Consider the following 25,387-nt stretch of genomic DNA (forward strand, 5'->3'; position numbering starts at 1 on the left):
TATGTGCCAACAGATAAAATTTGAAGAAAGGTGTGTGTGAGATACGTGATCATCCAACTATAAAGAATTCTAGTCGAATTGAAAACCGAACTATAGCAACGGGCGACTGTGGCGATATTATAGTTCCCAGTTCCCAGTTCCCACCTTAACAAAATTTTCAGGGGTTTTAGGACAAATTTAAACCGTGTGAAGCGATTCTATGCGGGTAAAACGTTTCAAGGAACCATATCAAATAGGGAATTTAACGAACAATGTTATATTGTAACGTAACGCCTAGTGTTTTAAAGTATATACTTACAATAATATCTGGCTAGAAGAGGTGCACCGGCGTAGGTTCCATAGCCATAAGATGGGGCATAGACGGCAGGTGCGGCAGCAGCGAGTGCCAAAGGCGCCACAGGTGCGGGATGGATTTGATGATGGGCGTAAGAGAAGGAACTAGCTCCTATTCACGCCGTTAATTAATAATGCTTCATTATCTTTACTTCTAATTTTCTTAAACTGTACTATATACCTGTGTGGTAAATGGGAGCCGCTAGAGCGGGAGCTGCCTGGAGTAAAGTGGCAGTTGGCTTGTAGACGGGAGCCGCTGTCAACAAGGGGGCAGCTGGGGCAGCCAACAATGGGGCGGAAGCCAGAAAAGGAACTGCCGGGGCAGCCCAAACTCCGCTAGATACAACGGCCACTAAGGCAAGAACGATCACAAACTGCAAAAGTAATCCATGCGAAATTGGTAAATGGTAAACCAGTAATAATCCAATAACACTTTAAGTTTAAGTACCTTCGACATTTTGAGGGGGTTTTAAGGTAATTCGAGATGCTCACTGAAAGTAAACTGAGTTGGAATGATGATAAAGACACCGAGAGATGATCCTTTTATACTTATTCGTTAAGACAGGAAACGAGGATATTTATTTGTCGTATTGAATATTTTATAACGAATTATTACAACTGAGATCCTGCCTAATTTGAATTTAGGACTTTTCTTTACATTTACTCACGTTACTTGACACTTAAAAAGAAAGGGGTAAGGTGCCTTACATCTCATAGAACTTTGGTTCAGTCACTCTTGGTTGAAATAGCGATACTTGTAGCAATTTCTCACTTTTCATAACTTTTAATTTTTGTCGGATTAAACCGATATTTGGGTTAAGAATCTTTGTAATTTGCATCAAATAATTTTAAAAATTTGTAAATTTTTCTCATGGAAGATGCTTAAGAAGGACCAACCGCGGAGTGTTTCTTAAGACGGCTGCAGAAGTATAGGATGTAATGAAGGTGTCGAAAACATTCTTACCAGATGTACAGATTTTGGGTGTTTCTGATAAGTCTGTCACAAATTAAAGGGTGTGTGATCCTTGGGTCAAACTGAGTGGAAAGTGCCATCAAAGAACAAGGGTCTACAACATTTAGTTACAGAAATATGAGATCCCAAACATTGATTGGCCCCGAAACAATGAAATATTCATCTAAGAATGTTATTGAAACCTTTGTACTATTAAATGGGCAGAAATGCGCATACGCTGGTAGTGTGTGGCTATTTCATGGTGTAGGGGCCAATGTGTAAAATCAGAAGTATATAATACTTCTTTTCGAGAGAAATGTACCAGCAAAGCGGGGTGATTGTAACATGATTCTTGCCAACATCATTTTACATTTGGAGCAAGGTTACTAAACCGAATCACATACGCGATAAATAGTTCCCTCATCATTACTCTATTAGCGCTTAACCAAGGCGCGTGCCCTTTTGGATTTTTGTCCCACGTCAAGACAATCAAGGTTTGTTCAGGGTTGATTGCTGGGGATTTAGTAAATACCAAACAGTTATAGAATTCTGAAGTTTGATGAGCAGGAGAGCAAACAAAAAGGTGCATGAGCCTGGGAAGAATCATGTTACATTACTAAAGTATTAACAGAATACAGAGTGTCATCCTTCTTCTATTATCCCCTTCTGGTAAAACTAGTGTAACAATTTCTTAATGGAGAAATTGACAGAAAAGAGTCTTTGATAACTTAGGTTTCATTTACTTCTGATCTCTATGTGGATTTCCACACAACTTTCACTTATAAGCAAGCACCCTGTCGACATTCCGGGGTGGATAAATTAAATAAAATCATCACCGAAGAGTTAATTAGGAACCCCCTCTATCTAGGAAGTTAAGATCGTAATATCTCCGCTACATTAGTTTTTTTAGGTCAAATTACGACATCATCTTTCTCAATTCACTAATTGTCATAAAGTTGTCAATGGTTATGATATAGGGTTAGGTTACGAAGATTTGTATTCTAGTTTGGTAATTTTTTTCTCTGGTACAAAATTATTATGACCTTATAAAAAAGGAGAGTTTCGACACTTTTATTTTTCTTATTTGGATTTAGGCAATTGGTTAGTAAAGCAATATTTATCGCTGGTTTAGAAAATTGTGTTATTAAGGATTAAAAGGGAACACACTTGCTTCATTTTCGAGGGGCCACTCACTCAGTTGGTGTACAACGTTATACAGTTGACTGGTACTAAAGGGATTACGCGTTTTCATTAGAAACCCTAACCCTAGGCCTCAACAGTGCTAAGTGGTTACCAGCAATAGAGCTATCAGAAGCCTAAGTGTGACGTCACCAATGCTATTTACCCATAGAACCGAAGCGGTACCAAATATGGCCGCCCATTAACAAAGCTAAGCACGTGACGTTTTACCTAGGCACTGACGTCACAACTGAGATAGCTCTATTTGTAATCGAGGTACAGATATTATTATTCAACCTGTTGTTGACGTTATTGACACCAAAAGTTTATAAGATATGTTCCATAAGTATGACTACACTACCTATACTTCGTAATGCTAGAGACTTACAGCTCGAGCTAGTTCGAGAACGACACTCGGTGGTTAATTTTGCAGTCCATCTAGGCCCTATTTAGTCTGAACTAAGCCTTTGCCAGCGCCAAAACCAGGTGTCGCTTTACCTCGAATCTATGACCTACGTCACTTCATGACAAGCTCCTGTTTGTAACCAGTGACAAACTTATGAAACATCTCTTATAAACTTATAATTTGATAAAGTTACGTTAATATTAAGTTAAAACTTGTGGTGATAAAATATAAGTTTATCAACTTTGAAGTAAAAGTTCCCGCCCTTGAAGCTATCATGGCGCGAAAAACACCCGGATAATATTCAAAGTAGGTCCTTTCCCTAATTCCCACAACATACTTCCGCTAAAAAAACTGTTTTAACCCTTTTAAAAAGATTGAAAACGCTCACCTAGTGCTTCATTTAATCTAAAACTTAAAGGGGGGAAAACTTGACAGCTAAAAACTTACCTGGTAACTATCAGTGTATCTAGAAAACGAAAGAAAAGGTCATGGCGTGATACACCCATTCTAGAAAACCAATCACGGACTTGAAAAAACGCTGCCACACATGTACACTGTACAAACCCACTTTTATAAAGTTAATCTTAAAATCTTAACAATTACAAAACCACCCCTAAGAAAGAAATTAATATTATTAAAGGTTGACTTAAGCGATTCAAAAAGTAGTTTTAATTTGAAGAGAAAAATTTCAATAAATTCATCCTTTTTTATGAGATCAAAAGAAAAATAGAAGCGACGAGAGGAATACTTATATCTCTATCTCCACTGTGTAAGTATGAACAAGAAGCAATATCTAGTTTACTAGGGAGAAGGTATAAATTCGCCGCATTTCCGTCTTTATCTCCAGTCCAAACGTAGGTCCGGAGTTAATCCCCGCCTCTAAACTACAACCAGCATCTCATTGGTTCTTGAAACCTCACGTCAGCGCGACGCAAATGACTAAAATTACGTATTTTCCGACTGAGAAGAGGCTAAAGAGCCTGGCCTCCTTTTACGTCCCCCCTTGTATTTTGAAAGGGGACTGGGACTATGGCGCGCGAATAGTTAGGCATCGTATACCTTCTCCCTAGTAAACTAGATATTATATATTCCTTTTTAGCTTAAGAATCCCATTAATAATGTTAAAGGAAAATTATAAATTCTTTTCACGTTTTCCGCTCTAAATAAAAAATAAAAAATAAAAAATATTTCTTCCGGTGAAGAGAGAAAATCGTATTAAAAGATTGATGGAAATCTGGCGAAATTAGATCGGTGTTAAAGCTTTTTAATTTTCATTTCTAAGAATTGCGAATTTTAATGGTTCAAATTTAGGCTTAGCAGTGTGATCGAGAACTCATTCGCGTTACTAAGAATTTGAAAAGGTAACTTTAGCCTCTGGTAAAATATATCCTAGCGTTCTTTGTATCGAAAATTTGCATATAGTATTAAATTAAATATTTATTTTTTTTTTCGAAAATTTAATTTATTTTTTAATACAATCGTATATCATCAAATATGACCAGTTGAGCTTAGCAGAATATGCGTGGTTTGTGTAAGAATCTTTGCCTCTGGTTATAGGACTAAGATGACTTAGGCCCATGTAAAACTTAATTAAACTTCGTACAAGTCTAAATTAATAAATTACCTAAATTGCCAAAAATTCTTAAGTGAACATCAAGGCACTTGTGTATATTGATAGATTAAAAATTTAAAAACCACGTTAATTGACAAAGAAAATATTTGTTGAATAAAATGTTAACGTGATTTTTAAATTTTTAATTTACTTATTTTTAGTAAATAGTGAATAGATTCTTGGAATTATAGAAATCTTAAATCTTGATTTGCAAATCGTAGAATCGGGTCTCTATTTAATTTAATTCAATTAAAAAAAAATCAAGTTACTCAATACAATTGTTTCTTTTGTAAAAAAGAAAATTTATTATTTTCTACATCAAATTTTTGTTTAAAAAAACATATCCACTGTTTAGCGGAGACCTTTTATTGTTAGTTTCGTTGCAATAAGAAACCTTGTATTTATTTTATTTTCTTTTTGAATTATTTTTTTTTCTTTTTATGTATTTTATCTTTTACAATTTTTGACGGTTAAGGTTGATAGAAATTGATTTCTTTGAACGTCAGGGTGCCATTGATGGATTTTTCCGTTGTGAAATTCATCATCACTCTTTATACCATTCTTGACTAAAGAAAACATGGGACTTGTCTGTCTGTTTGGATGAGATTAAGAAAAGGTAAAAGCGTTAGAGGCATTTAGAATTTTAGCTACGTTCATACTAAGTTAATTGATAGTATTTTACATTATTAATCTGGGCTCTTACGACGGTCGCCCAGAACGCTTATTGTTAAGTACTATTTTTTTACTGTTCTACCGTTCATGGTTTGTTTAAGTAGAAAATTAGAGTTGATACAGGTAATTCTTATTGATACTAAAAGATGTTCTAGTGGCTTGTATCGTATCACTTTATTTACAGAAAAGCCCCGCCCCACTTCGCGAAGTTTCATCCTTACAAAGAGAAGACGTGGATATCATGCAGTATTCCACGCTATATTTTCCTGATTTAAGTTATTCAAACGCTGAACAGGGATCACCACTGTTACAAAAGAATGCGTGTATAAGAGCTTGTAAGGCATTATAACTTTCAGTTTTAATTTCGAGTTTGGTAGAAGAATGTACGGGATTATGTTAGAATATGTCAGACAGCTGACTGAGGTCTAATAGCATAAACGCCATAGTCGATTTTACGTATTTGAAAAATATTCGATCCCTTACAAATTTCGGCATATCAGAAAACTACTTAACCACTGACCCAACAGACCACTTCGATGTAAATAAGAGGGAACGAAATGGGGGTAAAACTTTGCCTTACATCCCGCTTTCTAGCGCCTGCGCTGTAGACTTAGGGGATCATGAGAGTGCGCAAAGACAACGAAGGATAAACCCCCTTGTACGTCCCGACACTGAAGGTCGCCTACCCGCTTTATTTTACATCGAAACGGTCTACTGTTCTGATGTGAACGTAGCTATATATTTTCGTGTAATTCTGAACTTAATAATTGTTGAAGGACACTGTAATAATCTCTCTCACCTTTTGAGGATGGCGTTTAGTATTTTCCTTTAAAGATGGGCGCGGCGGACAAAAACTTGGGCGATTCTTCTTGGAACGAGTAGGTCGTATATGATGAAAATAGAGGTGAAGCTGCTTTTACCACTGGAGCTTGTAGATAGGGAGCCGGACCGTGTAGGTAAGGAGCAGGGGCGTGCAAATAGGGGGCCGGAGCGTGTAGATAGGGAGCAGGAGCGTGCAAATACGGAGCCTGAGCGTGATAAATGGGAGCCTGAGCTTGTACATATTGAGCTGGAGCTTGTACATATTGAGCTGGAGCCTGTAAAATGGGAGCGGGAGCAGCCTGGAAAAGTGGAGGGGCTTGTGGCAAAGGAGTGGCGACGGACCTGAAGTAATTTATTGGTTGTTGTTGGTACTGGTAGCTACTTATTATTACGGGTTAAATAAAAAAATAAAATTTAAACGCAAAGAAACCGGAAGTGGACATTACCAACGTTCCACAATCGGTCAGTAGAATTTTACTGTGATTATATGACATACGTAAACCTTAAAAATTTAATGTTTTTTCTGACCTGAGATAGGCTGCTGGTGCTTGGGCGATAAGTGGAGCCGGTGCTGGTGCGGCAATCAAAGGCTGTGGAGCTGGTGCAGCGAACAGAGGTTGAGGAGCCGGTTCGGAGTATATCAAAGGTTCCCCTTCTAAGATGGGTCCAGCCCTAAGAGCACCCCCATGAACGTAGCAAAAGAAGCCCGCCAAAAGTACGAAATTCTGAAAAAACAAAAAAGCAAAAAAAATAAACATGATATATTCACCTTTGACTGGGGTTCAGCAAATCTCAATGGATCAAACAGGTATCCTACACAGGGTATTTCTGATACGTTTGCCGTAAATTCAGGGGCATGTTCTTTGGGTGAGTTTTAGTCGTAAATGTAACTTCTATGACATTTTGAACCAACTGTACTCCAATCTTAACTCGAAAACAATGGCCCTGATGGCAAAATGTCACAGAACATTTTCGACAAAAATCGACCAAAGATCTAACATCCCCCTTTTTATCAGAAAACAGCCGGTATATTTAATTGGGGAAGTGATCGACACAGTATCGATCAAACAGGTGTTTTAATTATCACCTCAAATCGACTGAACGAAAATCGATATTATGATAATTATCGACCTGCATTGTCGAAAGGGGTTCAGATAATCAAACCATATCGATTGCGCGGACAATCCAAATTATCGTATCTCGATCGATCCTACATGATCCAAATAAGGCGTAAGGAATTAGTATTAAACTCGTTTAAATTCACCATAATCATCTTGCAGATGTAGACTTATTCCTCAATATGATTCACAAATGCTTCTCTTTGAACGAATGCGAGCTTAATAATGCCTGTTTAGCTTAAGAACTTTGTTTTTATAGGTACTCGATTCCAAATTAACGGAATTTTCTTCCCATAGATCTATCGGTATTTTATTTATAATAATGGGGCCTCTAGTTTTATTTCTGGTATGGCCCCCCACCCTAAGCTTACACGCTTATCCAAAGACTCTAGGGGTCCACGGATATAATGAAATAAAAAGTACGTCGCATATTAATCAGAGCACTTTTCCTCTCAGTATGTCGGCGGTAGGAACCATTTTCCTTGATCCGACCTCGGGGCATTTGGTAGCTTGGACGCCCCGCTCAGACACACGCTGACCCCCTTGTAGAGGGACGGCCATATGGTTTCACCAGTCTGGAGTGCCCGCACCACTCGACTTGATTTGATTCAGGAATAATATGCATTTTACCCTGAATGCCAAACTATCTTTTAAGTAAATATTAGCTAAACCAGAAGTATATAATACTTCTCTTCGAGAGAAGTGTACTACAAAGCGGGGTAATTGTAACATGATTCTTCCCATTATCGGAACATTTGGAGCGAGGTTACTAAACCGAATCACATACGAGATAAATAGTTCCCTCATCAGAACTCTATTAGCGCTTGTGGATTTTTGTCCCACGTGAGACAGTCAAGGTTTGTGGGTTGATTGCTGAGGATTTAGTACCAAACAGTTATAGAATTCACCCTAGCACGGTGCGATGCCCATCTGAAGTTTGATAAGCGGGAGAGCAAACAAAAAGGGGTGAGCCTGCATGGGAAGAATCATATTACATAAATGAAGTATTAAGAGGATACAGAGTGTCATCCTTCTTCTATTATCCCCTTCTGATTGTAGTCATAAGCTCAAATTTCCATAAATTATTCGATATTCATAGAAGATTTGAATACATTTAGATTTTAAGGTCGATTATCTGTCCGGTAATGTAAAATGCTTTGAAAATTGGAACAGGGGCCACGCTTAGGAGACACAGTCGAAAAACGTTGATGCCCCAATTTTTTACGAGCGGTGTTGGATTTGATCGTAATATTAAGTATTGGTTTCAATCTCATGATAGTCTAATAATAGTTAGGGGGCTTAATGACGGAATCTATTTCAAGGCTGTCAATTGAATAGTTAATATCCATTAAAAAGTTAATATCCGTGAATAATAGAGTGTTTGGTCGGTCGGGGTGTTATTAAGAATTTTGTCGGGTCTTTTGAGGGGCCGAGATTTTTTTTACGGATTTGTCGCGAATCTTGTTTAGTTTTTACCTCTCCGAGTGACGTATGTCACGGAGAGGTTCTAATTTCGACGTGTGTGTGTGTCTGTCTGTGTGTTTGTCTGTTGTTACACCCACGTGACCGCGTTCGCAGTTTCCAAATTGGAGCAAACGTGTTCGCCATTTCCGAACTGCTTTCACAGTCACGGAAATGGCTCCTTTACTTGAGTTCTCACACCACCATCTTCTCGTCTTTGTCCATCCCACACGGACACCAGTCTGTACTTACTGGCTTCTAATCACCACCATCTTTTGGTCTTCGTCCATCCCACATGGACACCAGTCTGTATTCATTGGCTTCTAATCACCACCATCTTCGGGTCTTCGTCCATTCCACTTGGACACCAGTCTGTACATACTGGCTTCTAATCTCCACTATCTTTTGGTCTTCGTCCATCCCACATGGACACCAGTCTGTACATACTGGCTTCTAATCACCACCATCTTCTGGTCTTCGTCCATCCCACTTGGACACCAGTCTGTACATACTGGCTTCTAAACACCACCATCTACTGGTCTTCCGTCTATTCCACATAGACACCAATCTGTCTTATTGGCTTCTAACTCCATAGTCATCGTTTGGTTTAAGACATTCGCGGCGATCAGCTAGGGTTACGAGAAACGTCTAGCCTCCCTAGGGTGGGTTGTCCACCAAAGGTTTTCGCAATTGCGGTTGTTCTTGCTTTTAGCTGTAGTTCGACACCCTTATATACTACCTATTTGAGTAAGGTAATGCAACCGGCGTATGCTTCATTTCAAACGCCAAAATTAGTCAAGTCTCTCAAGAATGTCTAATTGTTCTTTATCAACGCGATGTAACGCTCTATAAGGCGAACAACTAACGAAGAAAATATTTAATATTAATTATATTTATTTTAATATTTAAGATAATCTAGTTTCTCAACTCAAAATTAAAACGGAAAGAGTTAAAAAGCAGCCTATGTTTTAGTCTGTGTGTGTCCGTCCGTTAGTGCACCGCGTTAGCAGTTCGCTTTGTTTTGTGGAAAGAAATCCTACAAAACCTTAATATTTGGTTTTCTCATAATATATTATTAATATATGGAAATATTTTTCGTAATTTCGATGCCTTTAGTGGTTTTGTAGCTATAAAGCTCTGTTTCATTCTGATATCCCAAGAATATTTTTTATTATTATTATTTGAAATCGATGTTTATATATTACTTAAGCTATACTACATCTGTTTATAGCATAATTCTTTCTAAAGTGATTTCAAGAAGAACGCAACTATATTGGGCAAATGAACTTTTATTTGTCATTAGGCCTAGTGAACCAAAAAGTAAACGCTTGGGTTTGGTTTTCGTTTCTGTAATGCAGAGACATTAACGGTTCAGAGTGAGCCGAAAGTTAAATACACTTTTAAATAATTAGGCTTAGACTTTATAATCATGGTGGAAATCTGGGCCGCGTTCAGCAGAGCTCAGCGCTGTCAGGCGCTGTTAGCAGTGTCATCCAGAACGGGATTTTGTTATTGAATTTTGACGTCACGGTGCTCAGTGAGCCAGCGCGGTCTTCAAGGAAAATAGTCGGGTTTTTGGATAACGTGACGTAAAACGCGTAGTTCTCAGCTTGGCGAAAAAGCATGGAGGAATTAATACAAATAGCTCTTGCTGATTCTGATGGGACTATAGCTATTTAATTGGCGTGAAACAAGTTGATCACGCGAGAGCGGCGAGAAGTTTAAGAGACATGTTAGTTTCTATGTTTAATTATAAAAGTTGTTCTTATCTATCTCCATAAATATGTTATCATACAATTTTTGTTAAGCCTTTGTACCTTGCACGCTTTATTGCGCTAGCTTCATTTTTAAAAGACCGATGACCGGAGAAAAGCTATGACGACAGATCTCACCAGAAAACGTTTTCCAAAATCCGCTGTCTTTTTTGGTGAGCTCTGCTGAACGCAGCCCAGATCAGTGAAAGGTCTGATCGTAATCGGATTATAGCTTCGTGTGTTCATGCTTTTTATGGTGCGCATTTACCTTCAGTGTGTGTAGCCACAAATTAGCTTTGGTGTTATGTAACTTTAATCTTCATGTTGACAAACTAAGAAAATTGTTGAGGTGAAAGGAGAGGATAGTGTTTACATGGCAACCCTGTTGTGAATATGGCTTTGAACATAGAGGGTATACAGTTGAGGAGTAGCAAATTGGGCCTTTACAAATACGTAAAGGTAATATCCCTCCAAAGTTTTATCTCTTCATTTCCCGTTTTTCCCCCATCGGATGATTTTAATGTGTACAAGTATATCCTTATTGGATGTAAAATGTCGTCTGATTTACAGTATATTTGCTATGCTTTGTATACTGCTTTAATATTTCATAAATTTTAACTTCAGTATTTGTTCATAAAAAAAAGAAACATTTCCATAACTGGGTAAATAAGTTTGTAGGTAGTCCTTCTCTTGACTCGGAGAGGTAATATTTTGGTTTTCCCAACTTGTTTAATATGTTTCTGTACATTAAAGGAAAATGTAGTGGGTAAGGTAGGCGACATACTTGACAGATCTCGCTAGATGTTTTGGAGTGGTAATGATGATGATGGGCGACCTGCGGCACTGAAACTCTCCCAGTGTACCTTTCGCACGACCCTACCCTTCGGTAGACGATTGTTAAGTGCTGCCGCGTAGCGCCATTGTATTTGTATGAGAACAAGCTTCTATTTTTAAGACAGAGGGGGCATCCTTTACGATTTCGTACTGTACGACCCTACCTAAACTCTGAGGATGCTGGGAATACTTCGGTGCCTTCTGTAGATGGGGGAACAGAGGTAAAGTTATATTTATTGGGATTACCACTCCACCCCTCTCTCCTTCAAGGTTTGGTAAGTTCTTCTTTCCGCCATTTTCCAAGATGGCAGTAGATTCAAACTGAAGTTGTCAAATCGGTTTAAATGTACGGAAGTTGTTTACATTTCTTGTCGCCAATAAATAATAAATTAACAAATTAAGTCAAAATGATTTACACATTGTTATGATTTTGTACTTCAAATTTTTTGTGCTTGTATGAGAGTGCATGAGAGTGTAGGTAGTTTAAAACAAATTACAGCTCCGTTGCAATAATAGATTAATATCATTGATCACAAACAATAAGCAATGATAAAGAATGTATTTAAACTACACCATGTCATCTTTCCTCTTCAGAAACTTCGTTTAAACTAAAATCTAGATGTTTGTCTGTCTGTCTGATGACCTACTTGATAAAATGATTTCAAATTTGTTTTCAAACTAAGGGGATTTAACTAATTCGGACCTTTCCCTATCGGGTCAAAAATATAGAAAAACGCCCATAATACGTGAAGGGTTCAAAATGACAAAGCCAAAGAGTACATACGTAAGATTATAGCAGTATGTGTTTTTTTTTTTTTTTTGCAATCTTGAACGCTCTCGGAGGAAAAAATTAAAAACACTTTCGATTTCTAAATTCTAACGCAATTTATAAAACATATTTTTTTTTCTTTTTGCAGAAAAGGAAACCGCATTAAAAAGCGCGCTTTGACACATTTGGGTCACGCACCTGGGGATTCGTATTAGGCTATTCTTACTGTATCTATTTTATTCGCTTTTAAATTAGTTTTTTTGTAACAATCTATCAAATTTAGCAAATAACTATTTAAAATATGTTTGTGTAAAAATTGTTTGAGCCTCTTCGAAATTGAATCAAAATAGAAGGTAAGCGACAACATTTGAGCGGTTAAGCTAAGGAAAATTCTAACATAGGCCTACGTCTTTAAAATGTGTTTATTGTATCAAGAGACATAGTTTAAGAACTATGGTCTAGAGATGTAGCTTAAAAGTATGGTATTAGAAATATATGGTTAAGAGTTCATGGTATTATAAAGATATGGTTAAGAGATCATGGCTATTAGAAAGATATGGTTAAGAGATCATGGCTATTAGAAAGATATGGTTAAGAGATCATGGCTATTAGAAAGATATGGTTAAGAGATCATGGCTATTAGAAAGATATGGTTAAGAGATCGGTATATAACCATTGAACAGAATTCCATTGGAACGAAATTCCATTGGACCGAAATAAAAAATAAGTTGTTCTAATTGACCGAAGCTAGCCGGCTGTTCCCAATGGACCTAATTCCCATTGAGCAGACTTGCCATTCCTGTTGGACAGAAGTCTCGTTGGAGCGAATTTCCCATTGGCGCGATTTCGCATTTTATCCTATTCCCATTGAGCAGACTTCCCATTCCTGTTGGAGAGAAGTCTCGTTGGAGCGAATTTCCCATTGGTGCGATTTCGCATTTTATAATGCTATATTAATTAAGGTCGTTGAAAAATAAACATGGGCCTTTTCCAAAATATTCTTATTTTCTAGGTTGGCCTAGGGTTAGCTTAGGTTAGCTTAGGTTAGCTTTGGTTAGGTTAGGTTAGGTTAGGTTAGGTTTGGTTTGGTTTGGTTTGGTTAGGTTAGGTTAGGTTTGGTTAGGTTTGGTTAGGTTTGGTTAGGTTTGGTTAGGTTTGGTTAGGTTTGGTTAGGTTTGGTTAGGTTTGGTTAGGTTTGGTTAGGTTAGGTTAGGTTTGGTTAGGTTTGGTTAGGTTTGGTTAGGTTTGGTTTGGTTAGGTTTGGTTAGGTTTGGTTTGGTTAGGTTTGGTTAGATTTGGTTAGGTTTGGTTAGGTTTGGTTAGGTTTGGTTAGATTTGGTTAGGTTTGGTTAGGTTTGGTTAGGTTAGGTTAGGTTTGGTTAGGTTTGGTTAGGTTAGGTTTGGTTAGGTTTGGTTAGGTTAGGTTAGGTTAGGTTTGGTTAGGTTAGGTTTGGTTAGGTTAGGTTTGGTTTGGTTAGGTTTGGTTAGGTTAGGTTAGGTTTGGTTTGGTTAGGTTAGGTTTGGTTAGGTTTGGTTAGGTTTGGTTAGGTTAGGTTAGGTTAGGTTAGGTTTGGTTAGGTTCGGTGTGTGGAATCGGATATAGACGAATTCATTTATTCCATAAATAAGCCGGAATCGTCGTTAACAGCAGCTTCAAGCTTGGGCCAAAAAGCGACGCCAGTCATCGTTCACTACCTCTAGCGTTGGCTCTTGGCAGAACGAGAAGGGCTGCTTGCCCCATGTACGGTTGGATTCTCTTTTTGTACTTAATGATTTCATTCACATGACCAATCTGTCGAATGGGACTTACGGCCGAATGGGATTTCTGTCGAATGGGATTTCTGTCGAATGGGATTTCCGACCGAATGGGATTTCTGTCGCATGGGATTTCTGTCGAATGGGATTTCTGTCGAATGGGATTTCTGTCGAATGGGATTTCTGTCGAATGGGATTTTCGGCCGAATGGGATTTCTGTCGAATGGGATTTTCGGCCGAATGGGATTTCTGTCGAATGAAATTCTGCCCAACGGATTCTATCCAATGGGATATAAGCTAAGAGATCATGGCTATTAGAAAGATATGGTTAAGAGATCAAGGCTATTAGAAAGATATGGTTAAGAGATAATGATATTAGAAATTTATGGTTAAGAGATCATAATATTAGAAATTTATAGTTAAGATATCATGATATTAGAAATTTATGGTTAAGATATCATGATATTAGAAATTTATGGTTAAGATATCATGATATTAGAAATTTATGGTTAAGTGATCATTGTGATAGAAAGATATGGTTAAGGGATAAACCAATGATGGTCAAGGATGGACGTATTTGAATGAATCATGGTCAAGAATGGTATTTGGGTGCATGATGGTCAAGAATGGTATTTAAAAGAATGGAGAACACCAAATCAAAGTTCCCACGATATGAATTTACGACCTCTGTGCTAGTAGATTATGAAAAAGAGTAATTAGTACACTTCATCTGAAATTTGAAGGTAAATTACCCCTGTATTATTTCACAACAGTATATACGTAATATTTCCCAAGTTTATAGCTTTATTATGTCTTAAGAGGGTGATTATGATATATTACGTTAGCCGCTATAAACGAAATTCTATTATTTTAGTACTTAAACTATTGTAGAAACATCTTAATATAATTCTGAAATGGCCATAGTTTACGTTGAAAACATTTATTGTATTACCGTATTCTATTATTTATAAATATTTATGATATTTACTGAATAACAAAGCGTAAAAAAGTCGAAAGTGTGATATTTTAAAAATTCAAGAGTTATTACATGGCATTTTGGCTTATCACTATCCTAGCAGAGCGATAATTAGCGCGATTGCGGCGATTTTGGTCGTCATTCGGTCTAAGTTGATAAGGTTTAGTGGGTGTAAACACGCTGTAAAAAGAGTAGACGTTTTTCACGATAAATATATTCTAAAGTCAAAGCAGCTGCAGTCAAAACGTTCTAAGCTGTAAATTGGCTTTCAGTTAAGTACAGTCTCAAATTGGAAAATAACTTTGGTTAGCCTTGTCACGGGGATTCACGAGATAAAACATTTTTTAATCTACCATCCAATGTTAAAACGTTTATACTAAATCTTCCGTCGTGTTACGCTTGAATAAGTCCAACGTTTCCAATGAGAATTTATAGAAAACCTTGTAAATAATTTTAGAGAAGACAGGTTGTAGGGAAATTTTAAACTCCTAAATATATTCTTCGTGCAATTTTATTAAAATGACAAACAACAGTCGGAGAGTGCGAAGACAAAACCCTTTTGTCAAGTTTGGTCAAGTTGTAAACACGGCGCGTTGCATAGCATGCTTAATCTCTTGCGGAATGTTAAGTCTAGTTATTGGTTCAGTATGTTTCAAACGTGGACAAGAAATTGACGAGTCCGACGGGGACGAAATTCAAGATCCTTTGACGACAGCCGGTATCATATTCCTAGCTGTCGGTGCGGTGACGTTACTGCAGGCCATTATTTTACTTGTCGTCTCCTGCAAAACTTGCATCTCCCGACCTAAGACTTATACTTCCACGGCCGTGATCACCGACCAGAGAGGGTCCAGAGGAAATGTGGACCCGTTGGACGCGCAAAGGGTGGCAGAATCTATTTTTGTGATTGAAACCGTGAACGACATGCCTCCACCTTATCCAGGATTGTCTTCGCAAACTTTATCTTCTACGGCAATTAATGAGGAGCCTCCACCACCTTATCCTGGTTTAATTATTAATGTAAACCCGTAAATCTTTACGGACGAGTTTCAGCTAAGTCTTGGACCAAAGGCCGTACCAAAATGTACGTATTTAACCCTGAAAATAATGTCCAAGTCAACAAGCTAACCTTTAGCTTAGGGCCTCGGACCTGGAGGACGTATTATGTGCAGGGGCCTCAAAAGAACTTAATTAGCTTAGCCCCGGTCAAAATACCAACGATTTACTTTGGGAGGGAATTTCAAATTTTGGTGGTAAAAAAGCACGTGATGCCATAATCCCTTGTTTGATAACGTAACTAGCGTCACGTCGCCATGAATCTGTTAAACATTATGAGAGAATAATAAAGTGACCTATCCAACTTCAAGCCAAACTTTATATACTCTGTTTAAATAGCAAACACAGTTATTGCAGAAATTTTGCAAATACTTTAGAGATTTTCCCCCAAAATTATTTTATCTAACTGCCAATAGAAAGCAGTTTATAGTTAGAGCGACAAAGTCTTTACAGTGCTTCGACTCCGTGTCGCCTCTTTCCACCCTGTAGTAACCTCAGCAACCGGAGAAGTATGCCTAGTAACGGAGTAGTGTTTACGACCTAAAGGCTGCTTCCTCCCTACATTTCCGGTTATGAATGAACCAATGCTAAAGATTATCAACCAAGCAGAGATAGCCGGAAAGAAAAAAAAAAGCAAAGTGCCTCTAACATCCGTGCAAAGCACAACTTCTCGTACATAAACCGGACTTTCTACTCCAGTCCCTGTTTTTCAGCTCTTAGTTCTTACTTCCCGCGTGGCGCGTTGGCGGCTTTTAGCAGACGACACGATCAAGGATGGAAAAAATGGGAAGCCATGCGTAGATACTTGTGTTTATCTTTCTTAAAGTTTCGTTATCGCATTTACCATTCGGACTTTTTTTGATTTATTAGTGTTAGCCTGAATTTAGCACAGGAAAAGGTTTTTAGCTGTTTGTACGGAGAATAACTGAAATTATCTTTGTGAAAGCATAAGTAAAGAACCTACAGGAGTAACTGCCAATAGTGCCAAGTGAATGAAGTGACTGGTGTTATAATTGATAAACCTCACCCTTCACCTTGAATAGGACCGTCCAGTACACGTACGTTTGTTGTTTTTCTCGTTAATTCTTTGTTACAAAGTGTTATTACGCAATCAAGACAATAAAATAAATAAAAAATGCCACGTCGTGACAGTGCTAGTGGTGATCGGGAACTTAATGATCATGCAACTGATGCCCAAACTATGGTAGCTTCCGAAGTCGGAGGCTGCTTAGTGCACAAACTTTTACGTTATCCTGGAATATTTATGTCATTGCTCGGGTTTGGTGGTTCAATTTTTGGGGGCAACTTATTCAGTTTGTCATTTTTAAACCGTTGGTTGCATTTAGGGAAATTTAAATGGATTTTAAATTGTGGTTTACTGTTTGTCGGATTAATCGGTTTGGCGTTCATATGGTGTTCGTTCCCAGGTGCTAGGGCCCATATTAAAAAAGCTTGCTGCGGAAAATGTATGAAACGGAAAAAACAATATGATAGATTAGTTGAAGCTACAGAAGCTGGAGAAGTCGCTACTTAGCGCATTTAAGGAACCCTTCAAAAAATGTACATGTATGATTGCAGCGTTACTAGTCCTGAATGAGTGAAATAATTACGAACGTTAATAATAATATTATTGGTGATACTGTTATTGGATTATTTTGATACCACAGAAGTGCTATCACGCAAAAGACATAAAAAGATTTGTATTTAAAATCAAATGCATTTCATGTAGAAAGTTTTAGTAAAAGAGCGAAACTCTTAAAGGAACATAAGATATTCTTTTTGGATTATTTTACAATAAAGATGTTTTTTTTTGGGCACATTAGTTGTTATTGGTAATTTTAAGTGTACTATACTCTCATCCTATTTGGCACTTCAGAAAACTAAGTTTTAGAATGATAAAAAACAAAGATTAAACTGAATTGAGGCTTATCTTAGTATGGAGACTTCAGGTAAGAGGTGAGCTTTTTATGACTATGAAATAGCAGCTGTCATTTTCCACCCTTACATTGACATCTTATTTCTTAGAAATGTAGAGAAGAAATTGATTAATTGAACAATGGTTAACAAAGTATTTAAGATGCATAAATTAATATAAACCTATTGAAATTTGATACTCTAGTGATAGCTATTGAATTGTTTAGCATTTTTGCTTATCGTTTTTCAAATTATAACAAGGGGAAGGAGTGGAAAGCTTGTTATTCAACACTGTTTCCTCTTTAGGCTAACGAAAATACTTTATTCAGTTGAATCAAGAAGTGATATCTAGTTTATTAGGGAGAAGGTATAAATTCGCCACATTTCCAGCTTTATCTCCAGTCCTAACGTAAGTCCGGAGTTAATCCCCGCCTCTAAATTACAACCAGCATCTCATTGGTTCTTGAAAACGCACGTCAGCGCGAGGCGAATGACGAAAATTACATATTCTCCGACTGAGGAGAGGCTGCGAAATAGCCCGGCCTCCTTTTACGTCCCCCCTTGTATTTTGAAAGGGGGACTAGGACTATGGCTCGCGCGAATACTTAGGCATCTTATACCGTCTCCCTAATAAACTAAATATCACTTCTTGGTTGAATATTTAAGGGCGGAAACGGGGGGGGGGATATAAAAAAATAATTCCTGTTTCCGTTTTTAAAGCTCATCTTATTGATTGTTTGAATTTGATTATTTGTTATTTCTGGTTTAGATGACACTAACTTAAAAAACGAGAGAACGCTCTCACTATGGCTTCTCATGTTCCATACTGATAAATTATTTTGTAATACATAATTAATGTACAGATTCAGTAATAGGAAACCAAAAGATCTTTGAACATATTATCAAAAGTACTATGATAAAGATAAACCTGCCTTCGGGACGTTTATTATAGTACTTTTGATATTATGGAAAGTTGTTAAACAAAAGTGTTTGAAAGAAAAAAGACAATGCCCAACTAGCTACTTTCCACCCATAGGTCAAGTGGGAGACCATTTTTATGGGCTTATAGCCAAGCTATAGTGAACCTGTTTCGTTTTTCATTTGTTAAATTTGTAATATTGTATTATGAAATATAACTCCTTTGACTGAATATTACAGAGCTTTCAGTTGGGTGAGTAGTACGTCACGCCCCCTAAGTGTGCTCCCTGGTTTTATCACGATTCTTGCAGCCATATTGGTGTATTTCAGCGTTCCCCTTGCATACCAGAGTCCATCATAGATAATAAAGACCAGGCCGGGGTGAGCTCGCCGCGCTTTGGTAAAATCAGGGTAGGTTCTACTTCCGGAAGCCTGCTTACATCGTCCTGCGCATAAGCGCAAGTCAACTGCAGAACTTTAGCGTGCGCCCACCCCAAAAGCGCGGTGAACTGGTGAAGAGAGATGCACTCTACGGAAGGCCTACCTTCCGATCGTTCTCTTTATTGTCTATGAGTGCATACAAACCAGTATGGCCGTGTAAATAAACCATTTCGATGTAACTGAGAGGGAAAGACACGGGGGTAAAACTTTGCCTTCCATTTCTCTTTTTGGCGCCTGCGCTGGAGTTATTTTGTATTATGAGAATGCGCAGAGACGGATGGCAATGTACCAACCCCCTTGTATGTCCCAATTCTGCGGTTTGTCTACCCCCTTTCTATTACGTCACGAATTTTAGTTTCTCCTCCTACTGAAAGCTCTCTTTATCAAAGACATATGCGCAACTCTGCCCCGTTGAAATAAATCCTAGATTTTTGGCACTAACTAGAATTGACAACCATTCCCCAACGTCCGCGTCATGACCCTCCTTCCGCTTCCTCGCCATGAATTAACAGTTATAACAATTGAAGTTGTGTGTAAAACAAACTGAAGATCTGAAGCTTGGAATCGTTTTTACCATAGGATTAACAAGATACATCCAAGTTCTTGAAGCTTAAACGTACCTACCTTCATGTGCTAGAGGAACATCGCCATGAGTATCATCAACAACATACCGGAAGCCTTACCGGAAGGCATTACCAGAGAACTAAGTGAAGTGACAAGCGTAGTTCGCGGTGGTGCAGACGAAACAACGCAAAGAAAATGGAGGAAAAAACTTTTAATAGGAGGTAGTGTACTGCTGGTTTTAGGACTGTCTTCCAGCGTTTTGGGACTCAACATATTCCATTTGAAGTTTTTGAATCGATGGTTACATTTGGGACACATGAAATGGATTTTGAGTTCGGGGTTGTTTTTCGCTGTGTTGGGTGGCTTCATGATTTGGTTTTCTAGACCAGGGTCCAGTGCTACCTTGAAAAGGGTCATGGCAAAGAAACGGTCAGATTATGAGAGGGTTCCTGGTGATGACGTGGAGGCTGCGGAAACTTAAATTATTTAGTTGGGAGTTTGAAATACAATAGACTAGTTAGTGACCAAAAGAACGTAATTCGGGGGGTCCGACATTCCCAAAAAAAGCCTACGTGATTTCGCCAAAGATTGAAGTGATTTCGCCAAAGATTTAGTGATTTTCGACAAAGATTTTGTGATGTCTTAATTTCACGATTTGCCAAAGATTTTGTATGAAAGGTTTCGCTTGAAACGTACGGGATTTCTTGTAAATGTCGGACCCCCAACATAATAACTTTGATAAAGATTTAGGACAGCTTAAAACTTTATTTTTATGATTCAAAAATAATGCTTATTTTTTCTTTGTTGTAAAAAGTGCATTTGAGATTCATGGTTATTGTACAGATTACAGAGTACTGTATTTGTTCGTTTTTTGGGTTTTGGTGGGTTTTCTTTTCGAATTAAAGAAACATTCTTCGTTATTTGAAAAATAAGTGTTTATAGTTTTTTTTGTCAAGTACGTTAAAGGCTTAGTATTATGATAAATGCTATCGCGTTCGCGCACGAGTAAACAGATATTGTAAAACATTTCTTTAAGTGTACACAAAATATATCCCGCTGTAGAGTAGTAGTGTATGATAAAAAAATTCTCCACACTCATTGATAGTTGTTGTCTCAAGCCTCAAGGGGCACATTCATCGGAATGTAGAACTGTAGAACTGTATAGACCCTCAAAAAATCACATGCAAGAAAATCTGGAGTTGTTTGTACTGTGAATTGGGTTACATATTGCTTTAACTGGGGAAGACTTTGGAACTCTTTTAGAATCGTTGATCTTTGGTATTATCAGTACATTTAATTACAACTATATTTTTTTAAGATTTTGCCCCCTCAATGTTAACACGTAAACATTTGGATAATAATAACAAACATAAAATCAAAAGCCGATAAGCTAATATTAATATCGGCCAAAAGTCAATACATCGTTTTCAGACTAGGAGGATTCAAAAACATTTACATCAGGAGACCGGGCTTCTTTGTAATGCACTTTGTATTCCAAGTAGCCTGGACTCCCGGTGTAAATTGTATCAATCCTCATAGTCTGAAAACTATGTATTATAAGGTTGTTGCAGGGATAGATTTAATTTTAGAAGTAGGAATAGAGAACAGAGTAATGTGGGCGCGCGTGAAAGTCCCGGACCCCCTTCCACGGGACCGATTTTATGAAAGAAGAGGCGGATTATAGCGACAGAGGTAAAAAGGAATGACGTATTTTTCGCCGTCTCCGTCAGCAAACGTCATCAATACGTAGTTTAAGTCAGCCAATAAGATAATTTAAACTTTTCGTTACGTGTTGGAGGGAGGGGCTCTATACTGGGTGGTCTATGAGTCGGACTGAAGTAAATACTAACCGTTCTCCATTCCTACTTCTAAAATTAAATCTATGACTGGTTGTTGATATTTATTTTAAATGTTACATTATTCAATTCAAAATTAAAGGGACTAGCAGCACAAGCTCAAAGCACTTCTGTTCGATACTGCCAGTCCCCTCAATATTGTGTTAAAGCTAGAGTATTAATTATTATGTACGCTTATACCTTTCAATTAACGCAACCTTGACAAAATGTAAGCAATTAATCTAGAGGAACGGCGGATGTTGGTCTCGGTGGTGGCTTCCGGTTGGCGAAGTACGCGTAAGTATAACGCGGTGTCTTTTCTTTGGTTACATTCAAATTGGGGTCCGTGATACGTTGGATCCTCCATAACTTTGTACAACGCAATGTGATCATGACAATGCCGAGAAATGTGTAGAACAACAAGACTTGCGTCTGAGGTCCGCTATCGCTAAACGGCAAAAACAGCAAGTAATGAAGGACTCCCACGAAGATGAAGAGACAGGCGAAGTATATCTCCACTTTCCTCAACTTTCGTCCTTTGGCAGTCGTAACGTCATAGGTTTCTCTGTCAAATTCGGTAACGGGACTCTTGTAGGATCGTACGAAGTCGGCTTTCATGTTTCCTGTTGTCGTTTGGACGTATTTTGTTACAATATTCCTTATCAATGTTTTGGATATGTTACCGATAACTTACCTTCTGTCGTAGTGTAGACCCAAAAACGTTAAAAAAGTACACAATTTAGCTGCAGGATATAATATTAAACGCCTCTCCGCAGGCTGCTGGAACTTTGAATCTTGATTATTACTATTTCTCTCGGCATACAACGAAATAACCTTGATACAGGAAATTTAAGAGCAAGTATAGTTATTAAACCGAGGAAGGACAACTACTATTTCTCTTTTAAATATAGACCTTTGCGATATAACAACGACGCTTAGTTTTAAGTAGCTTTCCCTTTTATTAAAATGCTAACCTTATTCAAAGCTCAACCGAACCTTCGCTTAGAATGGTCTGTCTATTCGTCCCCACTCAAGCGATACCATCCAAGAGATAGTTTAGGCAGTTTAGTTGTTACTAGTTTACTTCTACACTAATCTTAATACCGAGCCTTAAACATCACTCTCTGCCTTTTATTAGTATGACGTCTTGGAGACTTTCAAGCTGTACATACATATAAACTTAGAGGCCGTCTAAATATTAAATTTCTGCCACCCCTTGCGTAACTTTAACAACCCTCCCTCACATCCTTTCTTGCGGAATTTGATAATCGGAAGAGTTGAAGTAGTTTTAGTGCCTTGTTGTTATGAGTTTTAATTAGTTGAGAGACATTTACACTTTGTTCTAATTTTTCTATATTAAAAATAACCTTTTAAATTTAAGGAAGAGAAAATATGGGACATGCGCAGAGTCTCCCTCGAGATTCTGTAGTTCTTATAAAATACTATAGGTTTTTGAATTGTACTATGTAATCCTATCATTTTACCAATCTCCCTATGAAGTCCCATATTTTTGGATTATCGAAATAAATCAATAATAACTTTACAAAATCATTATTTTATTATCGTTTCAATTATCAATTCCAAAGTTTTAAGTGCTTGTTTTGGTCTTCTGGTTGATTCTAGTTTAAAATTAGTCATATATTCATTTATGAGTCCTATAATTTGACAGAGCTGTCCTATATAATCCTATAATTTGACACAGCAGATCCTGTAAAATCCTACGATTTGACAAAGCTGGTCCTATAAAATCTCACAATTTGACAAAGCTGGTCCTATAAAATACTATAATTTGACAAAGCCGGTCCAATAAAATCCTATAACTTAAAAAAGGTGGTTCTATAAGATCCTATAATTTGACAAAGCTGGTTCTATAAAATACTATAATATAATATTAATCTTATATTTCCTATTATAAATTGTTCTGAAAGAGTTGGTGCTCAAGTTTTGTTTGTTTCATCGTGAGTTCCGAGTAACAACAGAAATAATATTCCCTTCCTTCGAGGGGTTGGACACTTGGTTTCCAGATCGGTTTCCGCCTTATATCTTTTACAATAATTTATTTCGCATTCGAGAACGTTTGAATAGCTATTTTAGTTGTGCATGAGTTGATTCTCTTTTTGTTAATTAAACCTAGCTATCAATGTATGATGGAGTCAAACTGCGTCATAATATGCTTCCCAAACCCAATATGGCGGCAATGTATGATAGAACTGGGAATAAAGGCGAAAAAGCCTGAGATGACGACACTAGAGCCCAATTTTATCTTTGTACGTTCTCGGGTCTTGTTTGGGTTCTTGGTAATAAGACTAGTTCAACTAATCTACCCCCGAAACATCGTGTACTACCAAACTACCATCTCTGAAACTAACGTTATAGCAATAGGTTAACTAAATGTATTTCCGTCTATATATCATAATTATTCTTTGGCGTTTGCTGTTTATACGAGAGCCAATCCTGTATCGGCGAATTTTGTCTTATCTTACCATAGATTAAAGAATTTTATAGCAGATAAGGTTTCCTAAACCTCGCGATTTTTGTTGCAATAAGGTGACTACCTCAACAACGAATTTTTCGAAAATATCTAGGTGTTGTCCCGTAATAAATCTTCTAAGTTTCAATTAGTCCATTTTTCTGGATAAAATTTGGTAAGTAACAATAAGTTATCAATTTGGAACCGTGTTTGTTGATTTCTTTTAAGTTTTTTGAAAACCTATTCCGCTTTGTCTGTTTGGCGTCATGACGATGAGTCTTCATTTTTCCCGCACAATCTCTTAAAGGGCGAATTCGACAAATTTTTCCGTAGTTGTTTGTTAAAAGTTCAAAATCATCGTATTGTCCATGAGTTTGCCTATCGTAGCAGATAATGAAAAACACGTATTCCCCTACGTTATTTCCGATTACAGAGACATAGAAAACCAAAATGGCTTTTTATAGCAAATTCAATGCTCTGCGTATGAGGAGTGGTTCGTCTTATTTGAGATTCCTTCTTGGTTCCTCCATTGGGTTCGCCGTTGCGGCGATACTCCTGTTTACTTTGGGATACTTGGTCTTCGAACCTTACCATGAAACCTTGGAAGCGAGAAACGTTGAAGCGACAGTGGTGAGTGGGGTTTTCTTGTTCTGAAAATGGTTTTGTTGACGTTTTGGAGGAAGAATTGTTTAGGTAAAACCAAAAGTGTATAAATGTACTTTTGGTAAAACTCAACACCCTAAGGTTTATGGTAATGTATTTCTGGAAAAGTGTTCTGGTATGAAGATTTGGTCCCAAAACATCCGCGGAGGAGTCACAAATCTTATAATATACAACAGCCCATCGTAATTGGGAGTCTATGGCACTCTATTCATTAACTAGAACCCTCTTCAAGAAAGATTGGCTTTATATTTTCGATTATTATTTTGCAATTAAGTGTTTAACCAACATTGAGGGTACAATGTAGGCCTGGGTCGGAGGAGCTCTTTCCATGGCGGTATCTTTCCTCTTCAGCGCGCTGTCCTTGCTACAATATCAAAGAATTAAGAAAATGAAGGAATTAGCCCATATTTTGTTGGTGGATGGTCAGGAAAACACCCTGTACCAAGTGGTACACGAGAAACAATCATCGACTACCCCAGTCCCTATGGCTCAACCCAATTACCATGCTCTGGAAAATGAACCAACTTCGGGGGAACGATCAAAAATATAAAAGATTTCCTATCAATTACTTTTAATTTCCTATCAAACACGCGATTAGGCTTAGTTTGATTCGAAATAAATTGTGTATAAAAAATTCATTATGATGGCTAAGTTATCGAAAATAATTTGAATCTTTATTAGTTTTCTTGTAAGTTTTTATCATACATTGGAATAATTACATTTAAAAGAAATAAATGTATTTTTAATGTCATGACTGATTGAATTCGAGCCTTCGAGGGAAGTTTAAAAAACGCGGGAAAGAATATGAAAAATGTTTTCTCGCTCCAGACATAGCCCCCTGGATCACGCAACTCGCGGAAGCAGGCTGCTCGCGCTATAGCTA

General features: G+C 37.6%; 4 protein-coding genes across 8 annotated transcripts; 2 read left to right on the plus strand and 2 right to left on the minus strand.

Annotated features, from left to right (window-relative positions):
• Positions 1-4,760: 4,760 nt before the first annotated feature.
• On the minus strand, positions 4,761-7,325 carry LOC149702766 (uncharacterized). Of its 2 annotated transcripts, none has more exons than XM_089866674.1 (4): positions 7,241-7,325; positions 6,505-6,701; positions 5,954-6,318; positions 4,761-5,070 (listed from the first exon to the last, which is right to left on the minus strand). In XM_089866674.1, exons 1-3 carry the CDS (start codon positions 7,247-7,249, stop codon positions 5,970-5,972), a joined length of 555 nt encoding a protein of 184 aa, XP_089722800.1. In that variant the 5' UTR covers positions 7,250-7,325; the 3' UTR covers positions 4,761-5,070; positions 5,954-5,969. The 2 variants fall into 2 exon arrangements, with proteins under 2 accessions (XP_089722800.1, XP_089722801.1); XM_089866675.1 differs by having other exon boundaries at positions 4,761-5,074.
• Positions 7,326-13,975: 6,650 nt separating this feature from the next.
• LOC149702767 (uncharacterized) lies at positions 13,976-20,853 on the plus strand. Its single transcript, XM_089866676.1, has 2 exons — positions 13,976-16,757; positions 19,552-20,853. Exon 1 carries the CDS (start codon positions 15,163-15,165, stop codon positions 15,673-15,675), a length of 513 nt encoding a protein of 170 aa, XP_089722802.1. The 5' UTR covers positions 13,976-15,162; the 3' UTR covers positions 15,676-16,757; positions 19,552-20,853.
• Positions 20,282-23,871, minus strand: LOC149702768 (uncharacterized). Of its 4 annotated transcripts, none has more exons than XM_089866681.1 (3): positions 23,855-23,871; positions 22,066-22,205; positions 20,282-21,994 (listed from the first exon to the last, which is right to left on the minus strand). In XM_089866681.1, the coding sequence occupies exon 3, from the start codon at positions 21,987-21,989 to the stop codon at positions 21,609-21,611; it is 381 nt and encodes a 126-aa protein (XP_089722807.1). In that variant the 5' UTR covers positions 21,990-21,994; positions 22,066-22,205; positions 23,855-23,871; the 3' UTR covers positions 20,282-21,608. The 4 variants fall into 4 exon arrangements, with proteins under 4 accessions (XP_089722807.1, XP_089722806.1, XP_089722805.1 ...); XM_089866680.1 differs by lacking the exon at positions 23,855-23,871 and adding an exon at positions 22,346-22,757; XM_089866679.1 differs by lacking the exon at positions 23,855-23,871 and adding an exon at positions 22,285-22,757.
• On the plus strand, positions 23,768-25,255 carry LOC149702769 (uncharacterized). The gene is made up of 3 exons (XM_089866677.1): positions 23,768-24,016; positions 24,275-24,471; positions 24,809-25,255. The coding sequence occupies exons 2-3, from the start codon at positions 24,292-24,294 to the stop codon at positions 25,052-25,054; spliced, it is 426 nt and encodes a 141-aa protein (XP_089722803.1). The 5' UTR covers positions 23,768-24,016; positions 24,275-24,291; the 3' UTR covers positions 25,055-25,255.
• Positions 25,256-25,387: the final 132 nt, after the last annotated feature.

The sequence above is a fragment of the Phalangium opilio genome, unplaced genomic scaffold, assembly GCF_054372755.1.
Source record: "Phalangium opilio isolate 3A_F unplaced genomic scaffold, DU_Popi_V2 ptg000017l_1, whole genome shotgun sequence".
NCBI classification, from domain to species: domain Eukaryota; kingdom Metazoa; phylum Arthropoda; class Arachnida; order Opiliones; family Phalangiidae; genus Phalangium; species Phalangium opilio.